This window comes from Uranotaenia lowii, chromosome 3, assembly GCF_029784155.1.
Source record: "Uranotaenia lowii strain MFRU-FL chromosome 3, ASM2978415v1, whole genome shotgun sequence".
Classification (NCBI taxonomy): domain Eukaryota; kingdom Metazoa; phylum Arthropoda; class Insecta; order Diptera; family Culicidae; genus Uranotaenia; species Uranotaenia lowii.
Window position 1 is genome coordinate 21,695,183 of NC_073693.1, and position 23,737 is coordinate 21,718,919.

The 23,737-nt window shown below is 41.6% G+C and overlaps 2 protein-coding genes and 1 long non-coding RNA gene across 7 annotated transcripts; all 3 read right to left on the minus strand.

Annotated features, from left to right (window-relative positions):
• Positions 1–256: 256 nt before the first annotated feature.
• Positions 257–19,728, minus strand: LOC129758265 (zinc finger and SCAN domain-containing protein 2-like). Of its 4 annotated transcripts, none has more exons than XM_055755741.1 (3): positions 3,935–9,698; positions 2,072–3,879; positions 257–411 (listed from the first exon to the last, which is right to left on the minus strand). In XM_055755741.1, exons 1-2 carry the CDS (start codon positions 4,183–4,185, stop codon positions 2,094–2,096), a joined length of 2,037 nt encoding a protein of 678 aa, XP_055611716.1. In that variant the 5' UTR covers positions 4,186–9,698; the 3' UTR covers positions 257–411; positions 2,072–2,093. The 4 variants fall into 4 exon arrangements, with proteins under 4 accessions (XP_055611716.1, XP_055611715.1, XP_055611717.1 ...); XM_055755740.1 differs by lacking the exon at positions 257–411 and adding an exon at positions 804–960; XM_055755742.1 differs by lacking the exon at positions 257–411 and adding an exon at positions 19,535–19,728 and having other exon boundaries at positions 1,876–3,879; positions 3,935–4,196.
• Positions 19,729–20,036: 308 nt separating this feature from the next.
• On the minus strand, positions 20,037–22,337 carry LOC129758273 (zinc finger protein 558-like). Of its 2 annotated transcripts, XM_055755754.1 has the most exons (3): positions 21,921–22,337; positions 21,391–21,691; positions 20,037–21,332 (listed from the first exon to the last, which is right to left on the minus strand). In XM_055755754.1, exons 2-3 carry the CDS (start codon positions 21,633–21,635, stop codon positions 20,135–20,137), a joined length of 1,443 nt encoding a protein of 480 aa, XP_055611729.1. In that variant the 5' UTR covers positions 21,636–21,691; positions 21,921–22,337; the 3' UTR covers positions 20,037–20,134. The 2 variants fall into 2 exon arrangements, with proteins under 2 accessions (XP_055611729.1, XP_055611730.1); XM_055755755.1 differs by lacking the exon at positions 21,921–22,337 and having other exon boundaries at positions 21,391–21,717.
• A 311-nt stretch (positions 22,338–22,648) lies between these two features.
• On the minus strand, positions 22,649–23,231 carry LOC129758275 (uncharacterized). Its single transcript, XR_008739934.1, has 3 exons — positions 23,028–23,231; positions 22,868–22,963; positions 22,649–22,809 (listed from the first exon to the last, which is right to left on the minus strand). It is a non-coding gene; the product is annotated as an uncharacterized LOC129758275 (long non-coding RNA).
• Between the last annotated feature and the right edge of the window lie 506 nt (positions 23,232–23,737).

The following is a 23,737-nucleotide window of genomic DNA, read 5'->3' on the forward strand; positions in this document are numbered from 1 at the left end:
TTCACCTAGCAAAAAGGTAAATTATACCTTTTTTCAATTCACCTAGCAAAATGGTAAATTTTACCTTTTTCGCATTCACCTAGTAAAATAGTAAATAATATCGTTTTCCCATTCACTGATTTGAATGGTAAATGCTAGTTGGTATGGTTGGTTTCTTCAATAAAAATGAAAACAAAATTCATTGAAAAATTTATATTTATTTTATAAATAAATATGGACCATTCATTATATTATTTTTTAAATATATCACCTTGTTTAAAAATTATTGAGGTAAGTCCTTTTCTCGTCAGGCTCGTGGCAATTCGGCTTCTCGTTCTTCCGCGCCATAATGGCGACTTATCCAGTCATGTCCGGCTTTTCCGGAATGATATCTGGAGGATGACGTGGAATACACCTCAAAGCTGGGCCGATCTGAAACAAAAGCAAATTATTATGATGAGAACCAGCACAACTAAATAATCACGGAACATAAAAAAAAGGTAAAATTTACCTTTTTGCGAGGTGATTTTTTTCCACCCCTCTTTCGAGGTAAATTTTACCTTTTTTTCATTCACCTAGCAAAAAGGTAAATTATACCTTTTTTCAATTCACCTAGCAAAATGGTAAATTTTACCTTTTTCGCATTCACCTAGCAAAATAGTAAATAATACCGTTTTCCCATTCACTGATTTGAATGGTAAATGCTAGTTGGTTTGGTTGGTTTCTTCAATAAAAATGAAAACAAAATTCATTGAAAAATTTATATTTATTTTATAAATAAATATGGACAATTCATTATATTATTTTTTAAATATATCACCTTGTTTAAAAATTATTGAGGTAAGTCCTTTTCTCGCCAGGCTCGTGGCAATTCGGCTTCTCGTTCTTCCGCGCCATAATGGCGACTTATCCAGTCATGTCCGGCTTTTCCGGAATGATATCTGGAGGATGACGTGGAATACACCTCGAAGCTGGGCCGATCTGAAACAAAAGCAAATTATTATGATGAGAACCAGCACAACTAAATAATAGCTAAGAAAAAACTTACCATTCTGTTCCGATTTTTTGGCACGAAACAAAACTTCCCTTCTGAACGACAAAACAGCTTAACCTCAATAAACGGATTCGGCAAATAGTTCTTTTGTTCGAGATGATTGTACCGATCTGTTAAGCTCAATCCAGGTCAATTTCACCTCGCTATGAGGTAAGTTTTATCTTATTTGGATTTACCTATTTTTCTAGGTGAATTATACTTTTTTATTGAGCTCAATTCAGGTGAACTTCACCTCGCTACGAGGTAAGATTTACCTTTTTTGGATTCACCTTTTTTCTCGGTGAATTGTACCTTTTTTCCAACCTCGATTCAGGTAAATTTTACCTCACTGTGAGGTGAGTTTCACCTCGAAGAGGTAGAAGTTACCTTTTTGCCTTTCACGAGCGTTCACCTTTGCTAACTCGGTAAATTTTACCTTTTTATTATTTTCCGTGTACCATAACACGAAAAAATGGCAATTATGACACAATAAGAAAAATTTACAAAACAATAACAATGACAAGAATAATCCAAAAAACAAAAATGATAAACGTGACAAAAATTTACAAAAAGGCAAAAATGACAAAAAATTCGGAAACGACAAAAATTGAAAGATGTGTTAGAGATGACGAAAATGAAAAAAATAACAAAAACTGACAAAAAAAACCAATTTAGAAAAATGACAATAGACAAAAAATAACGAATATAAAAGCTATTAAATGAAAAGTTTGAAAAAAATAATCATCAAAAGAGCCGAAGTTATAACAAAATTACAAAAATGTTGAAAATGATAAAAAAAAAACAAAAATGAAAAATTTCCAACCTGCAAGGCTGTTATATTTCCCGTCGCGCTTAACTGGACTACCGACTTTTTCCTCTTTACCCCAGCTCAGTGAGTATGCGAAAAATATCGATAAATTAGCGAGGGAAGTTTCTTTCTAATGAATTCAAATCTTTCCAAAGTGATTTGTTAGGAATTAAATAGATTTACAAATCCCCAAAAGAATATTCTACATCGATTTTCAAACACTTTAAATTTTTAAATGTCGAAAGACTTACGATGAGACACTCCTGTGGACTTTTATAGCTGAAAAGCTGAGACGGGCCTACATGATATTCGGCGATGATTTTTCACACAATCCTTTGTTTTGTATTTTTTCCCACAATCTTCGCATTCAAATTTGCGTTCATTCGTGTGTCTCTTGATGTGCACCAGCAAAGAGCTTTTCGATTTCAAGGCTTTGCCGCACAAATTACAAACGAACTTACGCTCGTCCGAGTGTCGTTCGAGATGGATTTTCAACACGCCTTTAGTGTTGAATGTTTCATGACAAATATCACACTTAAAGTTTCGTTCGTTATTATGCAGCACTATATGGGAACGTAAATTTGCGTTCCTTGCGAAGCCTTTCCCGCAGATCTGACATTTGAAAGGAAGTTTTCCTGTGTCTGTTTGGCATGAGCTGTGACGAACTAGACTTATTTGGCAGGAAAACGTTTTCGTACAATCCTTGCACGACAAATAAGGATACTCTTCTCCAGTGTGGTCCTGCTTTATATGACTGTTCAAGTCGGATAGCCTCATATGCTTAGTTTTGCATAATTCACATTCATAAATCAACGTCTGACGGGGCGCCTTTGTTGTTGAATGTTTGTACCATCTGTGCCGTTTAAGTTTATCTTTTGTTGGGAAACATCTATAACATTCAGAGCAGCTGAACGATTCATTGACTGTTGGTTTATTTTCAACTGTGTTTCCGTAGTTTTTAAATACAGATGTAGATTTAACAGATGGTAAACCTTCGGTTTTGATGATCGTTACATCACTTGCAATTTCTGCGTTTTGAACAAAGTTGTTTGTTTCATCTGGAATCTCATCTTTGATCATTAATTCACTGGTTTCTAGCCCTGATTGTCTGTCTTTCGAGTCTACAATTGAGCCTTCAGGGAGGCCGTGTTCAGTATGATTTGTATGCTGTCTACGATGCAGAAGCATTCTGTATCTAAAACAAAACAATTCATTGCATATATCGCATTGATGTTTCATTTCTGTGTGGCATGAACTGTGACGAAATAGACTTTTTCGACAGGAAAATGTTTTCGTGCAATCCTTGCACGATAAATAAGGATAATCTTCTCCATTGTGTTCCTTTTTTATATGACTTTCTAAGTCGGCTAGCTTCCTATGCTCATTTCTGCATAACTCACATTCATAAATCCACATTCGACGTGGTTTCTCTGATGTTTTATGTGCGTACCATTTGTGCCGTTTAAGTTTATCTTTTGTTGAGTAATATTTTCCACATTCCGAGCAGTTAAACGATTCAGTGGCTGTTGGATTATTTTCAACTAAATCTCCGGTGTTTGTAAAACTAGAAGTAGATTCAACACATGGTAGACTTTGGGCTTTGATGATCGTTACATAACTTGCAAATCCTATCCCCTGGTTAAAGTCGGTTGTTTCGTCATCTGGAATTTCATCTTTGATTATCACTTCTCTGGATTCTAGCTCCAATTGTCGGCCTTCTTCTAGAATCGAGTCTTCAGGGAAGCCGTTTCCAATCTCAGATTTTAAGATGCTATCGTGATTCATCAAGTTGAGAGATGCTTCCAGAGATTCAAAACACTCATAAGAATGGTCGAAAAATAGAAGAATCGATTGTAGTATGTCAAGTTTTGCAGCACATTCCAAACAAATAAATCTGGAAAAGTTTTTACTCGAGGCTATTAGTTTGTTGATTGACCTCAAAGTGATCAACTCAGGACAACGTAGTTTCATATAATAATCCATGTGATCTGTCACTTCATTTTGCTGATAAAATTGTAAGCAAAATCGGCATGACTTTACAGATAAGGCATCCCCTGAACTAAAAGTAAATCAAGGGTAAATCGAGGGTTTTACCAGACACGAAAAAAGTTTACCTGTTGCGAAATCGTGAAGGTTCAAGATACTCTCCGGAAGGGCATAGGGGATTGTCTTCATCGAAGTGGTCGTCGCAAATCTCCGCTGAAATCCAATTCTTACGATCCCATGGAATGTTTTGCTGCTGACAGCCGATTTCAATTGCCTGCAGCCATCGATGGGCCAATTCCGGGTGTCGAGGTAGCTTCCGCATTCGATGACCACTGAATCGCTCCACGCCACAGGTCGGTACTACGCAAACCATCGTCATTTTCCGAAAAACTGGAATCAATTAAAGACTTCTTCTTCTTCTTCTTCTTTTCTAGTCGCCGATGCTATTTTTAGCACGACTCGGAACTGCTTTATCGGCAAAGCTCCTGTTAATGGTCCAGTTACTGAGACTATATTGACCAGCGGTATTCGTTTTATACTCCGGAGAGTTTACAATTTTTATACTCCTTAGAGTTTACAATTCTTGCTTCTTGTTCTGTGTGTATTACAAATACATGTGTTATGTGTTTACTTTTATGTCCGAAGACTCACAAAATTTCCTTAACCTAAGTTGAGGGTAGTGGGAATCGAACCCTGATAGTCTGGCTTACTAGCCAAACGCGCTTGCCAATTGAGCTAAGCACCCACCCCAATTAAAGACTTAAACTTATATTTTGTAGAAACCACAATCAATGCGTAAAAGAAAGATCAATAAACAACATTCTTCTTCTTGCATGCTTCCTGCGCGCATTGTCTGATCAGGGATGCCAGGTGGATTTGTCAAAAATCAAGACACCGCGAAGAAGAAAATCTGGATTTTTAGGACCTCATCTAGATTGCAAAATAAAGGCGAAATATATTAGCTGTAGAGGTCTTTCAATGTGTGAATTTGTATTGAAAATTAACAAACTTTGGAAGATTTTTTTTTCTTGAGTTTTAAAAATAATAATCTTCAGATACAAGTTTGCGTTCTGAGAGAAAAATGTGCGAATTTTTATGTTCTATGTTTTATGTGAAATTGCTTAATTTACTGTATCTCAGTGTTAAAGATCGTGATGATTGTGTAAGATTTTTTCTTTCTTGTAGGTGCGCGTTTGTTTCACGATAACCTGTCGATAGCGCTGCGGAACGGGCGCCAAAATCAGCCTTCAGTGGTCAGTCTGGGTATCTGTTGTCTGTGGTAAAATCCTAAATGCTATTGGCGTATAGATTAAGCTTGAACCGTTGACACACACCGTTACAGAACCAAAATTATGTACACAATAGAATTCTTCTCGCCAGCATGCGTTCCGCGCCGGTCAAGGAGTCGACACCCACCTGGCTCAGCTTGAAAACCTCTTAAAGTTTAACGATTCAGAACACATAGAACTTCATTCGTCTCGCATCACTCGAGGAAGACGGTAGTGTTTTTTCCGCTAGTGTATCGCGAAACAAGTTCTATATATATTAGTTTCGTTGCCATCTAAATCTGTTACCGGACAAATCCGGAGTGAAGTGCCGTTACCAGGTAACAAAGTGATTGTTCGCGTTATCGAAATCAGTGACGAGTGAAAGTTTTCATCACTCCAACTGGCTGAATCAGTGATCGTCCTCACAACAGAAGACAATAGGCTGGGCAGTTGTTCACACTTGCAGCCAGCAAGGGGAAACAATACATGCACCACGTTTTGGTTGGACAGCAGACCGACACACGGCGGGTTTAAAAAAGTATTTTTCCGATAAAAAAATCGGTTTTTTTTTATTGTTTTTTTTTTTCGCTTCGTTCTTCCTTTTTTGATTTCGTTTTTATTTTTATTTTATTTTATTTAATTTTTTACCTTTTCACTTTTTACTTTTTATTATCTTCTAATCAAATCTCTGGTTTTGTTCTTCGCTTGAGCCCATTAATTCGGAAAGATACTGGTTAATGGATGACGACGGCGAGGCAGGTAAGGATCCCCCCTTTCGAGAGGATCTTTCCGAAGGGAATGTTTCCGAGAAACTAGTCCTCGGAAATGAGGACCATCCGTATACACCTATGTATATATCAGATACCGAAGATATTCCCTCTCCTTCTCACCAACCCTGTGCATTATCTATTTCGCCGGAACCCTTCATATTCGGCAAAACCCCTTCCCCCTCAAATAACGAGATTTCTTCACCAACCCCAAGCTCACCACAATTAGACTGTACTCCTGTAAAATTACAGAAAGTTACCCCTTCTCCCTCAAGTAATAATGAAGAGACCAAATCTGCCCCTCGCCGTCGGGTTTACCAAAATGAATCGACGGGACCCTGGGTAGTCTATTTCCGGTCCAAATCAAAACCTCTTAATACCATTTCGATTTCCCGAGACCTCGACCGATCGTACTCTTCCGTAGTCAGCTACCAGCCGATGAGTCGGAACAAAATGCGCGTTGTTGTTGGTAGCTTGAAGGAAGCAAACGCCATTGCTTGTGACGAGAGATTTACGATCGAGTACCGCGTTTACGTTCCCGCTCGTGACGTGGAAATCGACGGAGTGGTAACCGAAGAGGGTTTGACCGTCGATGACCTAATGGAATCAGGGGTTGGCCGATTCAAGGATCCTGCTCTTCCAATGGTCAAGGTGTTGGACGCGCGACAATTAAAATCAGCATTTGGCGAGGGGGAAAAACGAAAGTTTTCCCTGTCGAACTCTTTTCGGGTTACCTTTTCCGGCACTGCACTTCCTGATTACGTTGCGATCGGGAAGGTTCGTCTACCTGTGAGACTTTATGTGCCTTCGGTCATGTTCTGCCAGAAGTGCAAGCAGTTGGATCATACGGCCGCCTACTGCTGCAATCAGGCACGCTGCTCTAAGTGCGGGGAGAAGCATGAGGAAGCTTCGTGTACAACACCAGCAGCAAACAGGTGTTTATATTGCACTGGGGAAGCATCTCATGCTCTCTCGGCGTGTCCGAAGTACATATCGCGCCGGGAAAAAATCAAGACTTCTTTGAAAAATCGTGTAAAAATGTCCTATAGAGACATGGTTCTGAAGTCTTTGCCAATCGTCTCAGAGAATCAGTTTAACCTTCTAAGTGACCATGAGTCCGAAGGGGAGGATCCATGTGAAGGAACATCAACTGAGCCATTTTCAAAAAATAATGTTTCACAGGCTCCAAAAAGGAAACGCATCACTAAAACCCAAACCAGAGTAGCTGCCAGCAAACTTAATACTAAAAGAAATCCTCAGAGTGGAAATAGTAATTCTAACCCTCCTATTCAAAGTCCTCCGGGTTTTAATCCGTCCCCGAAGGACTTTCCTCCACTTTCTGGGAAGTCAAAACCCCAGGCTTTCCTTCAGAATTCAGGCCCATCAGTAGCTAACAGGAATGCAACAATTCCCAGAGAAACTGCATCTGATCCATCGTCAAATGGTTTTCCCAGCTTTTCGGCTGATGGTAAGATGAAATTCTCGGAAATTGTTGCGTTCATCCTGGACTTTTTCAGTGTACCAGCAGGATGGAGGACTATGGTTAATATGTTTGTACCCCTTTTGAGAGAATTCTTGAAAAAGAAAGCTCTCACAATGACCCTCATCGCAGAAGCAATTTCTTTCGATGGATAATTCATCCAATGAGGGGAGAGAAATTGTTTCTGTATTGCAATGGAACTGCAGAAGTATTTTACCAAAATTAGACCCATTTAAAATATTGGTACACAATTTGAATTGTGATGTGTTCGCCTTATGCGAAACTTGGCTCTCTCCAAACGTAGATTTCCCCTTCCATAGCCACAACATAATTCGCCTGGATCGTGATGGGCAAAGAGGGGGCGGCGTTCTTTTGGGGATCAAGAAATGCCACTCTTTCTATCGTATTCCACTACAACCATCTCCAGGTATTGAAGTCGTTAGTTGCCAAGCTAGAATAAAAGGTCAAGACCTTTGTCTAGCCTCGGTTTATATTCCGCCATCTTCAAGCGTTAGCCGGAACCAATTGGCGAATATTATTTCACTTCTGCCAGAACCCCGGCTAGTTCTGGGAGATTTTAACTCCCATGGCGTGGGCTGGGGTAGCTCACGTGATGATGAACGTGCTAACATTATTTATGAGCTGTGCGACGACTTCAACATGACTGTCTTAAACAATGGGGATGTGACTCGAATTAATGGATCCCAATCACAGCATAGTATTTTAGACCTTTCTTTAGCTTCTTCCTCTCTGAGTTTGGATTGTACGTGGAAGGTAATCCAAGACCCTCAGGGAAGCGATCATTTGCCTATCAATATTTCTATCATCAGTGGTCGTAGTCCACTCGAAGAAATCAATATTCCTTATGACCTCACAAGGAATATAGATTGGAAAAAGTATGCATCGGATGTCATTGAAGCCATCGACTCAACAGACGAACTGTCTCCGGAGGCAGAGTACAGTTTTATTTCTGGAACAATTGTGGACTGTGCAATCGGAGCACAGGTCAGACGGAATGAAAGCTCGACGATACAGAAACGGCCTCCCACTCCGTGGTGGGATGGAGATTGCTCACGCGCGCGAGGAGAAAAGTGCAAGGCGTTTGTTGAGTTTCGCAGAACCGGATTGCCAGAGAAGTTCCAACGTTACTTGGCCTTGGAACGCAAGTTCAAGAACTTGATCAGGGGCAAGAAACGGGGGTACTGGCGGCGATTTGTGGATGGGTTATCTCGAGAAACGTCTTTGCACACGCTTTGGAGAACGGCACGAAACATGCGAAATCACACTCCTTCGAACGAAACTGAAGAAAGTTCAAGTCGATGGCTGATACAGTTCGCGAAAAAGGTCTGCCCGGACGCAGCACCAGCTCAGAAACACTATCGGGATACAGAGAATAGTTCCGAAACGGAGGATCAATTCTCGATGGTCGAACTTTCACTTGCGCTCTGGTCTTGCAACAATTCAGCTCCCGGACTGGACAGAATCAAATTCAACTTGTTGAAGAATCTGCCAGATACCGCTAAGAAACGCTTGTTGAATTTATTCAATAAGTGTTTGGAGCTGAACATTGTTCCGTATGACTGGAGACAAGTGAAAGTCATCGCCATCCAAAAACCGGGAAAACCAGTTTCTGATTACAACTCGTATAGGCCGATTGCAATGCTCTCGTGTCTCCGGAAATTGCTCGAAAAAATGATTCTCTTTCGGCTGGATAAATGGGTTGAATCAAACAACCTGTTGTCAAGTACACAATTTGGATTCCGTAGGGGCAAGGGTACGAACGACTGTCTAGCATTACTTTCATCAGACATTCAATTGGCGTTTGCCCAAAAAGAGCAGATGGGGGCAGTATTTCTGGACATCAAAGGGGCATTCGATTCGGTGTCCATAGAAGTGCTATCTAGTAATCTTAACTCTTGCGGACTTTCACCAATTTTGAACAATTTTCTGTATAACCTGTTGTCTGAAAAAATCATGCATTTTAGCCATGGAGAAACCAAAGTTGAACGAATTAGTTACATGGGTCTACCCCAAGGCTCATGTTTAAGCCCCCTGCTATACAACTTTTATGTCCGAGAAATCGATGCTTGTATGGCACAAAATTGCACGCTAAGACAGCTTGCGGATGACTGTGTTGTTCATATCACAGGTAAAAAAGGCACCCAAATTAAACCTCCGTTACAAGAAACTCTTAATAATTTATCATATTGGGCCAGGAATCTAGGCATCGAGTTTTCGCCTAGTAAAACCGAGTTAGTAGTTTTTTCAAGGAAGCATTCCCCTCCTCAAATAGAGCTCCTTATGATGGGTAGAACTCTAACTCAATCTCTTAGTTTTAAATATTTGGGTGTCTGGTTCGACTCTAAATGCCTCTAGGGAAAACATATTAGGTACTTGACTCAAAAATGCCAAAAGATAATCAATTTTCTTCGAACGATTACTGGAACCTGGTGGGGTGCTCATCCACAGGACCTCATCAGGTTATACCAAACAACGATACTGTCGGTCATAGAATACGGAAGCTTTTGCTTTGAGTCCGCCGCGAAAACTCACTTGATCAAACTAAAACGAATACAGCATCGTTGTTTGCGTATTGCCATGGGTTGTATGCAGTCGACACATACGATGAGTCTCGAAGTACTGGCGGGAGTCATGCCGTTGAAATATCGGTTCTTCGATTTATCGCTACGTTTCCTAATTCGAAGTGAAACTATGAATCCTTTGGTGATAGAAAATTTGGAGAGACTTATGAATATTAATCCGCAAGTAAAATATGTAAATAATTATAAAACTTTTAGTCAATTAGAAATAAATCCTTCTTTATTAAATTCGGACACGAGTCACTTTTACCCGAGTAGCAGTTCCTTGATAAGATTCGATCTGTCCATGACCGCTGACATCCGTGGAATACCAGATCACGTCCGACCCAACATTATTCCTTCAATCTTTGCTTCAAAAGTACGTGGAATTGATCCTATAAAAATGTTCTTTACTGATGGTTCTAGAATCGACAACGCGACTGGCTTCGCAGTGTATAATGAGGGCTTTGAAGCTTCGTTCAAGCTTCGAGAGCCATGCTCCGTTTACACTGCTGAGCTAGCCGCTATTTATTGCACCTTGGAACACATTCGCACACTGCCCGTAGACCACTATTTCATCTATTCGGATAGTCTCAGCTCCGTTGAGGCGATTCGATCGATGAAACTGATGAAGCGCTCTTCCCATTTCTTGCAGGAAATTTCTGGGATATTGGGCGCTCTGATCGAAAATTCGTATAGAATTACCTTAGCTTGGATCCCGTCTCATTGTCTTATACAAGGCAATGAGAAGGCGGACTCATTGGCTAAGGTGGGCGCGTTACAAGGTGAAATCTTTGAGAGGATTATAACTTACAATGAATACTTTTCAATACCTCGCACTTTAGCGATTAACGCTTGGCAGTCTAGCTGGGATAATGGCACAAAGGGACGTTGGCTCCATACGATTATCCCTAAGGTTCCGACGAAGGCATGGTTTAAGCATTTTAACTTGAGTCGCGACTTCATTCGCGTGATTTCTCGGCTCATGTCAAATCACTGCTGGCTTGACGCGCACTTGTTTCGTATTAATCTCGCTGCAACCAATGTTTGCGTTTGTGGGGATGGCTACCACGACATTGATCATGTTGTATGGACGTGTGAAAGGTATGGTCAAACGAGGGCTTGGCTACTGGATACCCTTAGGGCCCGAGGTAGACTACCTGGTGTTCCAATTCGAGACATTTTGGCAAACTTAGATTTTGGATATTTGTTCCCAATTTACAAATATCTCAAGCTGTCTGACTTGGTCGTTTAGTCCGCTTATCCACGTAAACTCTCCCCTTGTGTGTTCTTCATTTAATGTCTGTTTTGTTTATTTATTAGTACCACCTCTCATCCAACGGGTTCGACACATTCCTAAAGGCTGGCCAGAAGATCGGAAACTGATACCAACCGTAGCTACCGAAACCACAGCTACAGGAGGCCACCACCGGACCCTAATGGAAAACTGATATTTAAGAATAACCCCTATAAATCCCTTCCTTTTCCCCTGTTTAAAGTTTTTTTTTTTTTTTTAACTGTTGAGTCGCCGCGACTATTACGGCCCCCCTCCCTACTAACCTAGTGAAACGAATACACTCGGCACATTGAAACTTTGTAAAAGTAAAAGGCCTTTAATAAACTAGTTTTAAATAATAAACACATAGAACTTGTTTCACTTGATATTTCCAAAGCATTTGACACAACGAACAGGGTACACATTCTAGAAACTCTGAAAAAATGGAAGATTAAAGGTCGCCTATTAAATGTTTTGTGTAGTTACCTACAAAACAGAACCTTTAGGGTATCTGCCAATGGATCGCTCTCAAGCTCGCGAACAGCAGAAAATGGAGTTCCTCAAGGATCAATATTGAGTAACAGCAATTCCACTGTAGTGTAACGCAACCCTGTGGTTAGTTAAGTACACCTTCTGTGTATTTCTCGCTTAATGTGTATCTTCACCTTTTACGAAAACTGCTGACGCAATAAACGTGTTTTATATTTTCTCTGTTAAGTTTTCGTCTCGTGGCTATAATCGAATCCGAAAAACCAAATCCCATTAGGTTATGGGCCGCAGTAAATCGCGAGTGATTCGAAAGTAGTTAAACGCGAGTTATTTCCGATTGCGCGGAATGGAGGACGAAAAAGACATTCTCCGGGTGCATCTTTTTGATGGCACGAATTACCCTTCCTGGAAATACCGCATGATGGTTGCATTGGAGGAGCACGAGCTCCTTGACTGTGTTAACCGGGAGTTTGCGGAACGGGCAGTAGAAATTGAGGTTAAGTCTTCGGATTCTGCCCAAGAAAGGCAACAGAAAGAGGTTAAGCTGGAGAAGATGCGGAAAAGAGAGAGAAAATGCAAGTCCCTACTTGTCTCTCGCATTAGTGATAGCCAAATTGAATATGTCCAGGCACACGAATCGCCGAAAGCCATTTGGGATGCGCTTTCGCGAGTCTTTGAGCGGAAAAGTGTTGCGAAGCGGATGCATCTTAACCGTCAACTAAAGGAGTTGAATTACGAAGGTGGAGCACTCCAGCAACATTTTCTCCGGTACGAATCGCTTGTCCGCCAGTTGCGCGGAGTCGGAGCGGTGATGGAAGATGTAGATGTTGTGTGTGGTTTGTTGCTGAGCCTTGGTAGTGAATATTCGACGGTGGTGACGGCGTTGGAGACGCTTCCAGCAGAAACGCTAACGCTGGAATTTGCTAAGTGCCGATTACTGGACGAAGAGATCAAGAAGAAAGGCTCGAGTGCTAGTGAAATGAGAGGGAAACAAGAGCAAGCTGCTTTTTCGGGTAGTGTCAAAAGAGGGAAGAAAAGATCATTTAAGTGTTTCAAATGCCAAAAAGAAGGGCATAAAGCATCTGATTGTCCCGAGAAGAAAGATGACACGAAGAAAAATTTCAAGCCTTATCCGAAATCAATGGCGCATTTATCGCATGGTGATGGTGGTAACAAGGGAGTTTGTTTTGCCGCCATGGATGGAAGCGACTCAAAAAGAGTTCGCTGGTTCGTTGATTCTGGTGCGTCTGAGCACATAGTGAACGATCGTAAATTGTTCGTAAGGCTGAGTGAAATGGAAAACCCGATGGAAATAGCAGTTGTGAAGAGCGGGGAAAGTGTAACGGCCAAATATTCGGGCACTGTAGTAGTGAAATCCAAAGTTGGAAAGAAGGAGATAGAGTGCACCGTGAGAGATGTTCTCTTTGTTCCCGAATCACGGTGTAATCTCTTCTCGGTTCGGAAAGTGGAGAGTGCGGGTATGACAGTAGTGTTCAAGAGTGGGAGAGTGGAAATTTTTCGGGATGGAGAAGTGGTTGCTGTTGGGAGAAGAAGCAATTTGTTGTACGAGCTGGAGTTCTACTCGACGATGGGTGCGACGAAAGGTTCGTCGTTGTATTCGTGTGGGGAAATAAGGCAGTGCAATGAATTGTGGCATCGGCGGTATGGCCACTTGAGCCAGAAAAATCTGAGTGCTCTCGTTCGTAACGGTATGGTTGACGGATTGGAAAGTGTCGTGTGCGAGAAAGAAAGCGAAAATGTTTTCTGCGAGCCGTGTATCAAGGGTAAACAAACACGCAAACCCTTCGATAAAAGCCACGTCGGGAGGCGATCGTCGCGAGTTTTGGAACTCATACATACCGATGTATGTGGACCAGTGACTCCGGAAAGTCACAGCGGAGAACGCTATTTCGTGAGTTTTATTGATGACTTTAGTCGGTTCGTGAAAGTTTATATGATTTGTGCCAAGAGCGATGTTTTGAAGTGCTTCGAAGAGTACGTCGCAACAGCCGAGGCACAGTTCGGAAATCGTGTTTCTCGTGTTCGCTGCGATAACGGCGGGGAATATCGCGCTTTCGGTTTCGATAAGTTTTGTCGGAAGAAAGGAATCCGTGTTGAGTTTACCGTACCGTACTCACCGGAACAGAACGCACAGTAACACTGTTTTTAGTAGCCATGCAACCGCTGTTCGACGTCATTCCAGAGAACATTGAAATCCTTCTTTATGCAGATGATGTGCTTCTCATTGCAAAAGGTACAGACAAGAATAAAATTCGCCAACAATTGAGGGCAGCTGTCAACGCTGTCATTAAGTGGACAAAAAACGTAGGTTTCACAATATCGGCTCCTAAATCAAAACTGATACACATTTGTGGCATTAAGCATCGTAAGCGCAGTCGTCCTATTGTTGGAATAGTAACCATTGACTTATATAGTTTCAATAAACTCATTCTGTTATCAACCCTCAACCCAACCAGTCTATTATATCAGGTTGTGGACCCAGCAAGCTACATAGTAACGGTTGGTTGCTTAGCAGAATAAACAAGTTGAAAATTTTTCTCAAGAAAATGGAAAATTCGAGAAACATCAAGACCGGAAGCAGTTCTGTGGCTCTTTCCATACGGGAAATTCTACGAGGTTCGGAGAACTACAGTTCTTGGGCTTTCGCGACCAAGATGGTCCTTATTAAGGAACGGACCTGGTGCGCAGTGAAAGCGAGAAACGATGAAGATCCGGCGGTGAGCGACGAGGTTTCCGAGCAAGCATTGGCCACGATATGTCTAAGCATCGACCCGAGTATCTACGGATTGGTCAGAGATGCGAAGACGGCGAAGGAAGCATGGGACAATCTTCGAAGCACGTACGAGGACGATGGCTCAACCAGAAAAATCGGACTTTTGCGAAAGTTAACGGCAATCCGATTGGTTGGCGCGGAGCGAGAAGAAGAGGTGATATGCAAATCGACGCAGGAATATGTCAACGAGCTTTTACCACAAGTCATCAATTGGCCGAGGTTGGTTTTAAAGTCGACGACACGTGGCTCGCAAGTTTGCTGATGAAGGGATTACCAAAACGCTACGAACCTATGATTCTTGGACTGGAATCATCTGGCATCAAGCTGACAGCGGACATTGTTAAAGCCAAGATTCTTCAAGATGTGAAGGTGTGCGATTCACAATCTGGCTCAAGTGAAGAAGCATTTTATTCGAACCCGAAAGCGCAGAAGGGCGGTGAGAAATCGTCGATAAAATGTTACCGTTGCAACAAAATGGGCCATTATTCGTCCGAATGCAAGCAGCAGGGTGAGAGGAAAAGATCCACGAAATCGGGGCGAGACGGAAAGCAAAGCGGACATGCAGCATTCTTCGCTGCGTACAACACAGTGGAGGCGTGTACGAGACCGGAAGAGTGGATATTTGATTCTGGAGCCACCACTCATCTTTGCCGGAATAGGAACGTTATGCAAGAAGCCACTAGTATGTCTGGCAGTATCAACGTGGCAAACAATTCCGTTGTTCCTGTTGTGGCGAAAGGATCTGTCAAATTAGACGCCGATTGCGATGGTAAGAAATGTGAACTATCCATCAGCAATGTTTTGTGTGTTCCAGAGTTGGCGATCAACCTTATGTCCGTGAGCAAGATCTGTTCAAACGGGTACCAAGTGGTCTTCAATAAAGAGTCCTGCAAAGTATTGAGTCCAGAAAAGGAGGTCGTTGCAATCGGAAAGGAAACTGGCGGTCTGTACAAGCTGAAGGTACGCACCGAGTCGGCGAATTTGGTTCAAGCCCGGAATAATTTCGAACTATGGCACCGACGGTTAGGTCATTTGTCCGTTGGTAACATGCAGCGTCTAACCGGAATGGCAACAGGAATCAATTACAACAGTAGCACCCAACTGAAGTGTGTTCCATGTATCGAAGGAAAACACAGTCGCAAATCATTCAAATCGAAGGGTAGAAGAGCAAACTGTGTATTGGAATTGATTCATACGGATTTGTGTGGCCCCATGGAGACGAAATCGATCGGAGGATGCCGATATTTTCTCACGTTTGTGGATGACGCTAGCAGAAAGGTTTTCATCTATTTTTTGAAATCGAAAAGTGAAGTTTTTGGTGCTTTCAAAGACTTCAAATCATATGCTGAAAACCAAACTGGTGAGACTATCAAGTGTCTCAGATCCGACAATGGCAGAGAATACCTCAATAGCAACATGGAAGAGTTTCTTCGTCAAGCAGGTATTCGTCATGAAACCAGTGTCCCTTACACTCCCCAGCAGAACGGGTTAGCCGAGCGGATGAACAGAACGATTGTCGAACGAGCTCGGAGTATGCTGTGTGACGCCAAATTGAAAAAACGTTTTTGGGCGGAAGCTGTGGCTACGGCTTCCTACATCATCAATCGTTCGCCGATGTCGGAATTGAAGGTAACACCCGAAGAAAAGTTCACTGGCAGGAAACCGGATTTGGCCCACCTCCGAGTATTTGGTTCGGAGGTTATGGTACGAGTTCCAGACGAAAAAAGGAAGAAGTGGGACCCAAAATCGGAGAAGTGTCTCTTCATGGGATACAGCGAAAATTCCAAGGCGTATCGCGTTTATCATCCAAAGAAAAGAAACGTGATAGTGAGCCGCGACGTTATTTTCCTGCATGAAGGTGTTTCCGTTCACGATGAAGAGCCCTCAGCAGAAGTGGATCCTGTCACCTTAGTCATTGATTCCGAAGTGGATCAAGCGCCAGTTACCGATGTGAAGGTCGATATAGTATCGAGTGATGATCAAGAATCGAATTGGTCCGAGTACAGCGATGCTGAAGATGGTAGCGAGGAAGAACAGCCTGCTTCCGCGCTCCCCTCACACTCAGAGGACCCACAATTGTTGGTAAGGCGCAGTGAGCGGGGGCGCTTACTCCCAGGCAAGTATCGAGATTTTCATATGGGATTAGGTATTCTTCCTAAAAAGGTTTCCCCCTCCTCTCAGGATACTTTGACAGAACCCCAAACGATGAACGAAGCCCTGACGAGCGTTAATGGTTTGCAGTGGAAGGAGGCCATGAAAGCAGAATACCAGTCGCTAATCCTGAATGGTACTTGGGAGCTGGCGGACTTGCCCAGCGGGAGGAAGGCCTTGAAGTGCAAATGGGTCTATCGAGTGAAGACGAATGCCGATGGGTCACTCGAACGCTTCAAAGCTCGACTCGTGATCAAAGGTTTTTCACAAGTCAAGGGTGTCGATTACACGGAAACTTATTCCCCAGTTGTCCGTTACGCTACCGTTCGTTATCTGATGGCTGCTGCTGCTCGCTTGGACCTGAAAATACATCAAATGGATGCAGTAACAGCGTTCTTGCAAGGTGACCTCGACGGGGAAGAGATCTACATGGAGCAACCCGAAGGTTTTGTAGATCAGGCTCATCCGAATCAATCGTGTCGACTAAAGAAGGCATTATACGGCTTGAAGCAGGCAAGTCGTGTATGGAACCAGAAGCTGGATGGGCAACTGCGAAAAGCTGGTCTGAAGCGATCCAAATACGACACTTGCGTCTACTTCAAAATAGAAAATAAATCGATTCTGATTGTAGCCGTGTATGTGGACGACTTGTTAATATTTTCAAACAACCAGCAACGAGTGGATGAATTGAAAAGGACTCTGGAAAGCAAATTCCAGATGAAAGATTTGGGTCTGGCGACCAAGGTCCTAGGATTCCGAGTCACCAGAACCACGGACGAAGTGATGCTAGATCAAGAGCATTACATAGACGATCTTCTTAATCGGTTTGGTGTTGTTGATTGTAATACTGCGACTACCCCTGCCGATTTCAACCAGAAGCTCACGAAGGAGATGTGCCCACAAACCGAAGAAGAGCGGAACGCCATGAGCAACGTACCTTTCCGGGAACTAGTAGGAGGTCTTCAGTTTTTGGTACAAGGTACTCGACCCGATATCGCTTATGCTACGAATGCTGTTAGTCACTTTAGTAGTAATCCAGGGAAAGCACATTGGACGGCTGCAAAACGTATCCTGAGGTACCTGAAGCACACGAAAGAAATGAAACTGATCTATTCGAAGAAAGCTGATCGAAGGTTCTTAGGCTACAGCGATGCAGACTGGGCAAACGATCCTGATTCAAGACGATCTATCACCGGCTTCGTTTTCCTCCAATCCGGCGGACCGATAACATGGAGCTGTAGAAAACAAACCACGGTGGCGTTGTCAACGACCGAAGCGGAATACATGGCGGTTTCTGCTGCTACACAGGAAGCGATCTGGTGGAAGGGAATGCGGAAAGAACTGTTTGGAGATTCAGACCCGGTGACAATCTACTGCGATAACAAGAGTACCATCTGCCTTGCCGAAAATGAAGTTGGATATTCACAGCGAAGCAAACATATAGACATCCGACATCATTTTGTGCGCGAGAAAGTTGCTGACAAGTCTCTCAAGCTGGAACATATTAGATCCAAACATCAAACGGCGGACCTGTTGACCAAATCTCTACCATTGGCCACTTTCGAAACCGGAAGACAAGCACTTGGGATACAATAGTCACGGTTAAGGGGGGATGTTGGAATAGTAACCATTGACTTATATAGTTTCAATAAACTCATTCTGTTATCAACCCTCAACCCAACCAGTCTATTATATCACCTATTAAGCTTAATAATGAACCTATACCTCAAGTAAGGAAAATAAAGATTCTGGGAGTGCTACTTGATTCCAAATTGCTATTTCGCCAGCACTTTGCAGGTGTTAAGCAGAGCTGTGCAAATCGTATCAGGATTTTGAAATTACTTGGATACAAGCTGAAACGTAGTCATCGAAAGACTCTTCTTCAGGTTGGCAACTCATTGATTACCTCCAAACTTATGTATGGGGTTGGTCTAACTAGTTGCAATATTGATCTCATGGATGAAATGTTTTCTCCCGTTTACAACGAAGTTATAAGACTATCTTCTGGTGCTTTCCGCTCGAGTCCTGTTGAGTCCTTACTAGCTGAATCTGGTTGCTTACCATTTCGGCTTCTACTAACACAGAGACTGGCACAATTAGGAATTCGATTAATTGAGAAAGGTATCGATCGGTGTTCATCCGTTATCGATAGATCTAGGCAGATTTTCCAGTCAATCACCAACTCTGCTGTACCAAACATCTATCCAGTAGCAAGACTATCTGACCGTTTATGGCACGATCAAATGCCGAAAATTGACAAAACTCTACGAAAGGGCATCAAAGCAGGTAGTCATCGATCCGTTGTACTCCCGAAGTTCAACGAATTCATAGCCAATAGATATTTAGGCCACGATCATATTTACACGGACGGTTCCAAACATGCCAATAAGTCAGGAGCTGGAATTTACGCATCGCCAAGGAAAATCAGCCGTGCTCTACCAGGTGAATGCAGCATTTTCTCTGCTGAAGCGTATGCTTTGAACGTTGCTGCTCAAGAAGCGAACAGAAATCAAAACACTCTGATTTTAACCGACTCAGCCAGCTGTTTAGATGCACTTCTAAAAGGAAATTCGAAACATCCGTGGATCCAGTCACTGGAGAATCTTTTAATGAATAAAAACATAACTTTTACTTGGGTGCCTGGTCATGCCGGAATACCCGGAAATGAAGAAGCAGACAAATGTGCAAATATTGCACGCATCAGCTCCACATCATCTGTTGACTCCAGAATTCCAGCTCAAGACGCTGTACGATCCATAAAAGCTATCATATGGATGACCTGGGAACATCGATGGCGTTTAAACCAATCATTCCTAAGACAACATAAATATGCACCAACAAAATACGTAGACCAAAAATGTCCTTCCGACCAGCGCGTTCTCACAAGATTACGCATCGGGCACACTAGGCTGACACACGCTTACTTGTTTGAAAGAAGTCCTGCTCCAGTATGCCAGTTCTGCGGTGTACGAACTACTGTCCAGCACATTTTGACGGATTGCCACGGGTACAAAGAAGCTCGAGATGAATACAACATAAATGGAACAATTTATGAAATATTAAAAAACGAAGACTTGCATGAAAAATCACTCTTAAAATGTTTAAAGAAATGTAAAATCTACGAAACATTGTAAAAATTAATTAGCTAGACACGAATGCCATAATGCTGGTAAAGTGTCAAAAATAAAACCTAAAAAAAAAAAAAATAGAATTCTTCGTTGTGGTTCTGATGGCCAATTACTTTATATTAAAGTGTTGAACGAGAGCGCTGACGCACACACACACACTACACTGTAAATTTTGGCCTGGATTTCCACCAAAAAAATATTACTGGATAACTGGTGAATCAAAAAATCCGCTTATATCAGTTATCCGAAAAATAACAAAGTATTTGCCAGGACAATTTCTTTCCAATGAATCGAAATCTTTCCAACGGAATTGCTAAGATCTTGTATTATGTTTTTAATCAGCAGTCAATAGAATAAACACTCTAAATTCTTCAAATACGAAAGACTTATCCACTTCTATAGCTGAAAAGCTGAAACGGGCCTGCATGATGTTACTCGATGATGATTTCCCAAACATTCCTTTGTTTTAAACTTTTTCCCACAACCTTCGCATTCAAATTTGCGTTCATTCGTGTGTCTCTTGATGTGCACCCCCAAGGAGCTTTTCGTTTTTAACGCTTTGCCGCACAAATTACAACCAAACTTACGCTCGTCTGAATGTCGTTCGATATGGATTTTTAGCACGCTTTTTGTTTTGAATGTTTTGTGACAAATATCACACTCAAAGTTCCGTTCTTTAATATGAGCATTAGCTTGATGTCTTTTCATATCATATTTTGTACAAAAAAATTTTCCACATTCATTACATTCGAAGCTGATACGTTCTTCTTCAGGCAATGCGTCCAAATGAGTCCGACGATGATTTTTTAATCTTTTTTCAGTATTGAACGATTCCCTGCATATATCGCATTCAAAACTCTGGCCCATGTGATGCATAGCAGTATGACCATCCAGATGACTCTTAAAAATGAACTTCTTATCACAGTGCTGGCATTCGAAATTGCGTTCATCAGTATGCTTTCTCTGATGCATAATCAATTCGAATTTGAATAAAAACAATTTGTTGCATATGTCGCACTGATGTTTCGCTGATGTTTCGCTGATGATGATTGAATGTTTGTGGCATCTGTGTCGTTTCAGTTTATCTTTTGTTGAAAAGCATTTATGACATTCCGAGCAGCTAAACGATTCAGTTTCTGTTGGTTTATTTTCAACTGAGTCTTCGTGGTTTGATTCTACAGATGGTAGACCTTCGGCTTTGATGATCGTTACATCACTTGCAATTCCTGTTTCTAGATCATAGTCGTTTGTTTCGTCATCTGGAATTTCGTCTTTGATCACCACTTCACTCAGCTCTATTTGTCGGTCTTCTGCTACAATCATCAAGTTACGTGATGCTTCCAGAGATTCAAAACATTTATATGAATGGTCGAAAAATAGAAGAATTGATTGTAGTATATCAAGTTTTGCAGCACACTCCAAACAAATAAATTTGGGAAGGTTTTCACTCGAGGCAATTAGTTTGTTGATTGACCTCAAAGTGATCAACTCAGGACAACGTAGATTCATATAATTCGTATAATCTGTGACTTCGTTTAGCTGATAAAATTGTAGGCAAAGTCGGCATGACTTTACAGATAAGGCTTCCCCTGAACTAAAAGTAGATCAAAGAATAAATTAAATGTTGAGAGTATAACACGAAAACACTTTACCTGTTGCAAAATCGTGAAGGTTCAAGATACCCTCCGGAAGGGCATAGAGGATTGTCTTCATCGAAGTGATGGTCGCAAATCTCCGCCGAAATCCAATTCTCACGAACCCATGGAATGTTTTGCTGCTGACAGCCAATTTCGATTGCCTGCAGCCATCGATGTGCCAGTTCCGGGTGTCGAGGTAGCCTCCGCATTCGATGACCAGTGGATTGCTTCACGCCACAGGTCGGTACTATGCAAACCATCGTCAATATCGGAGAAACTATCGTTCATACAGGTTCTTATACATACTACAAAGCTACTAAAAAGATCAATAAACAACTTCTTCTTCTTTAATGTACACGGAAAATAAAAAAAAGGTAAAATTTACCTTTTTGCGAGGTGAATTTTTTCCACCCCTCTTTCGAGGTAAATTTTACCTTTTTTTCATTCACCTAGCAAAAAGGTAAATTTTACCTTTTTTCAATTCACCTAGCAAAAAGGTAGATTTTACAATTTTCTCATTCACCTAGCAAAATAGTAAATAATACCGTTTTCCCATTCACTGATTCCATTCGTTCCACATCACTCGCCACAAGCGGTAGTGTTTCGTTGCTCCTGCTAGTGTTCCGTAAATAGCATAGTGTGTGAAGAATTTTGCCCTGATCATCCGGATGTGTGTTCCGTTAGGGCACTCTGTTATCAGATATACCCGAAAGTGATAAAGTTTTGTGCGCGGCATCGCAGAAGACCATCATCAGCCGAAAACAAAAGGCCCCGCTGTTGTATACGATTGCCAGCCAGCAAGGTCAATCGTCATAATAGACCGATAGGAAACCACGTTGTTCGTTCGAAACCAGTTGTGTTAGGTCGAATTCACAGTGAGCGCGGTGCGAAGTGCGAAGCGAATTTCCAATTCGCGCGAAAAACCGCTTCACATTGAAACACGTTGAAAAAAACATCGACCGGCCACAGTGCAAGCGAATTTTCGTGCGAACACCTGCACTGAACAAAATCCGGCTATAAGGTTTATTAGGAATTTTAGTGTTTTCGCACTAAAAGAAAATCCAATACTTTTTATCAGAAGAAAAATGATTTATTTTATCAGAATTTTCAATGAATGTTAATAGAGAGCAGAATTATTACGATTTATTATTAAAACTAGTGTAATGAATGGTTCCATCATTGAAATCAAATATACCTGGAATTTAATTTCTATTTCTCATCTTATTTATTCAAATAAACAAATTTAACCAAAATTATTTTATTTAAACATTTATTAAAAAATCAAGATATTTGAAAAGTAACACTGCACTGCACTTCAAACACTTTTCATGGATGGTGGGACACAGTTTCATGCCTGATCCATGTTGATCCTGGCTGGTACATGAATCCAGATTCAGCGGATTGGGTGCTGTTGTTCTGGTGGATTGGAGTTTCCTGGAAAAAAAAATCCGCATTAAGTTCCAAACGAATTATGTTTTAAAAAATGAACTACCTATGCATGGCGAAGAATGGAACCGTGCACGTTCTCGCTGAAGTCCGGATCTGTTTTCCTTCGCTGCTGTCCCTCATTTTAAGACCCGTGTTTTACCTGTTAGAATAAATATGAAAATATTAACACCAAGAAGTTCAGCCATTCCACTTTTCTAACTTACGCTTATAAATGATTGGCTTATATCACAGCGATGAAATTTAAGTTATTTTTGCTGCCACTCAACTGGTAAAATCCTCCGGCGAAAAATTACCACTGGCTAAAACACAAACAATCGTTCTTCTAGGATTATGTTTCCCAAACAAATTAACAGAGATTGATACGGATCACGACCAAGGACTAATAAAATCGTGTACACGAGTGGCGATTCCCGCTCGTCTACGATTTTTACCCGTAAAGGTTCGCCAAAGCGCGAGCAGGCTGTGAAAAAAAATCCCTTAGGTTCGCGAACCATAGGAAACACGAGCGAGGCAGTCCAACCAGCAGACGATTCTTTTGGATTTTGAATCCTGTCTCGCTCGTGGAAATCGTAACATACATGAAAATTTTTCCCCGCGATTTTGGCTCACGAACCATTTAGCGAAAAGGTTCATGAACTTTTTTTTGGAAGGGAACGCGTGGTTATTCGATTTTCTTCCGTAGGCAGGCTGTGCGTCTCTTTAGGTACGCGTACGGGTAATAAATTGTGCTTCAAGCAGCAGCAGGAAGTTCTTCATTTTCCACTGTTCTTTCAATTATTGCATGGAATATTTCTGTTTTATTTTTAAGTTTATTAAAAAAAAAATTTTTTTTTAATAACTTACAGTGTTTTAAGATTAACGAAACTCTAAATATTAAATCAAATTCATTCTGCCATGTCAACTCCTGGGTGGT

Bases quoted from the DNA above. Each gene is read 5' to 3' on its own strand.
- LOC129758273 (XM_055755754.1), bottom strand. From the start codon at position 21,635: ATGGTTTGCATAGTACCGACCTGTGGCGTGAAGCAATCCACTGGTCAT. The intron at 21,333-21,390 runs GTAAAGTGTTTT...ATCTACTTTTAG, and splicing joins CCTTCACGATTTTGCAACAG to TTCAGGGGAAGCCTTATCTG.
- LOC129758265 (XM_055755741.1), bottom strand. From the start codon at position 4,185: ATGACGATGGTTTGCGTAGTACCGACCTGTGGCGTGGAGCGATTCAGT. The intron at 3,880-3,934 runs GTAAACTTTTTT...ATTTACTTTTAG, and splicing joins CCTTCACGATTTCGCAACAG to TTCAGGGGATGCCTTATCTG.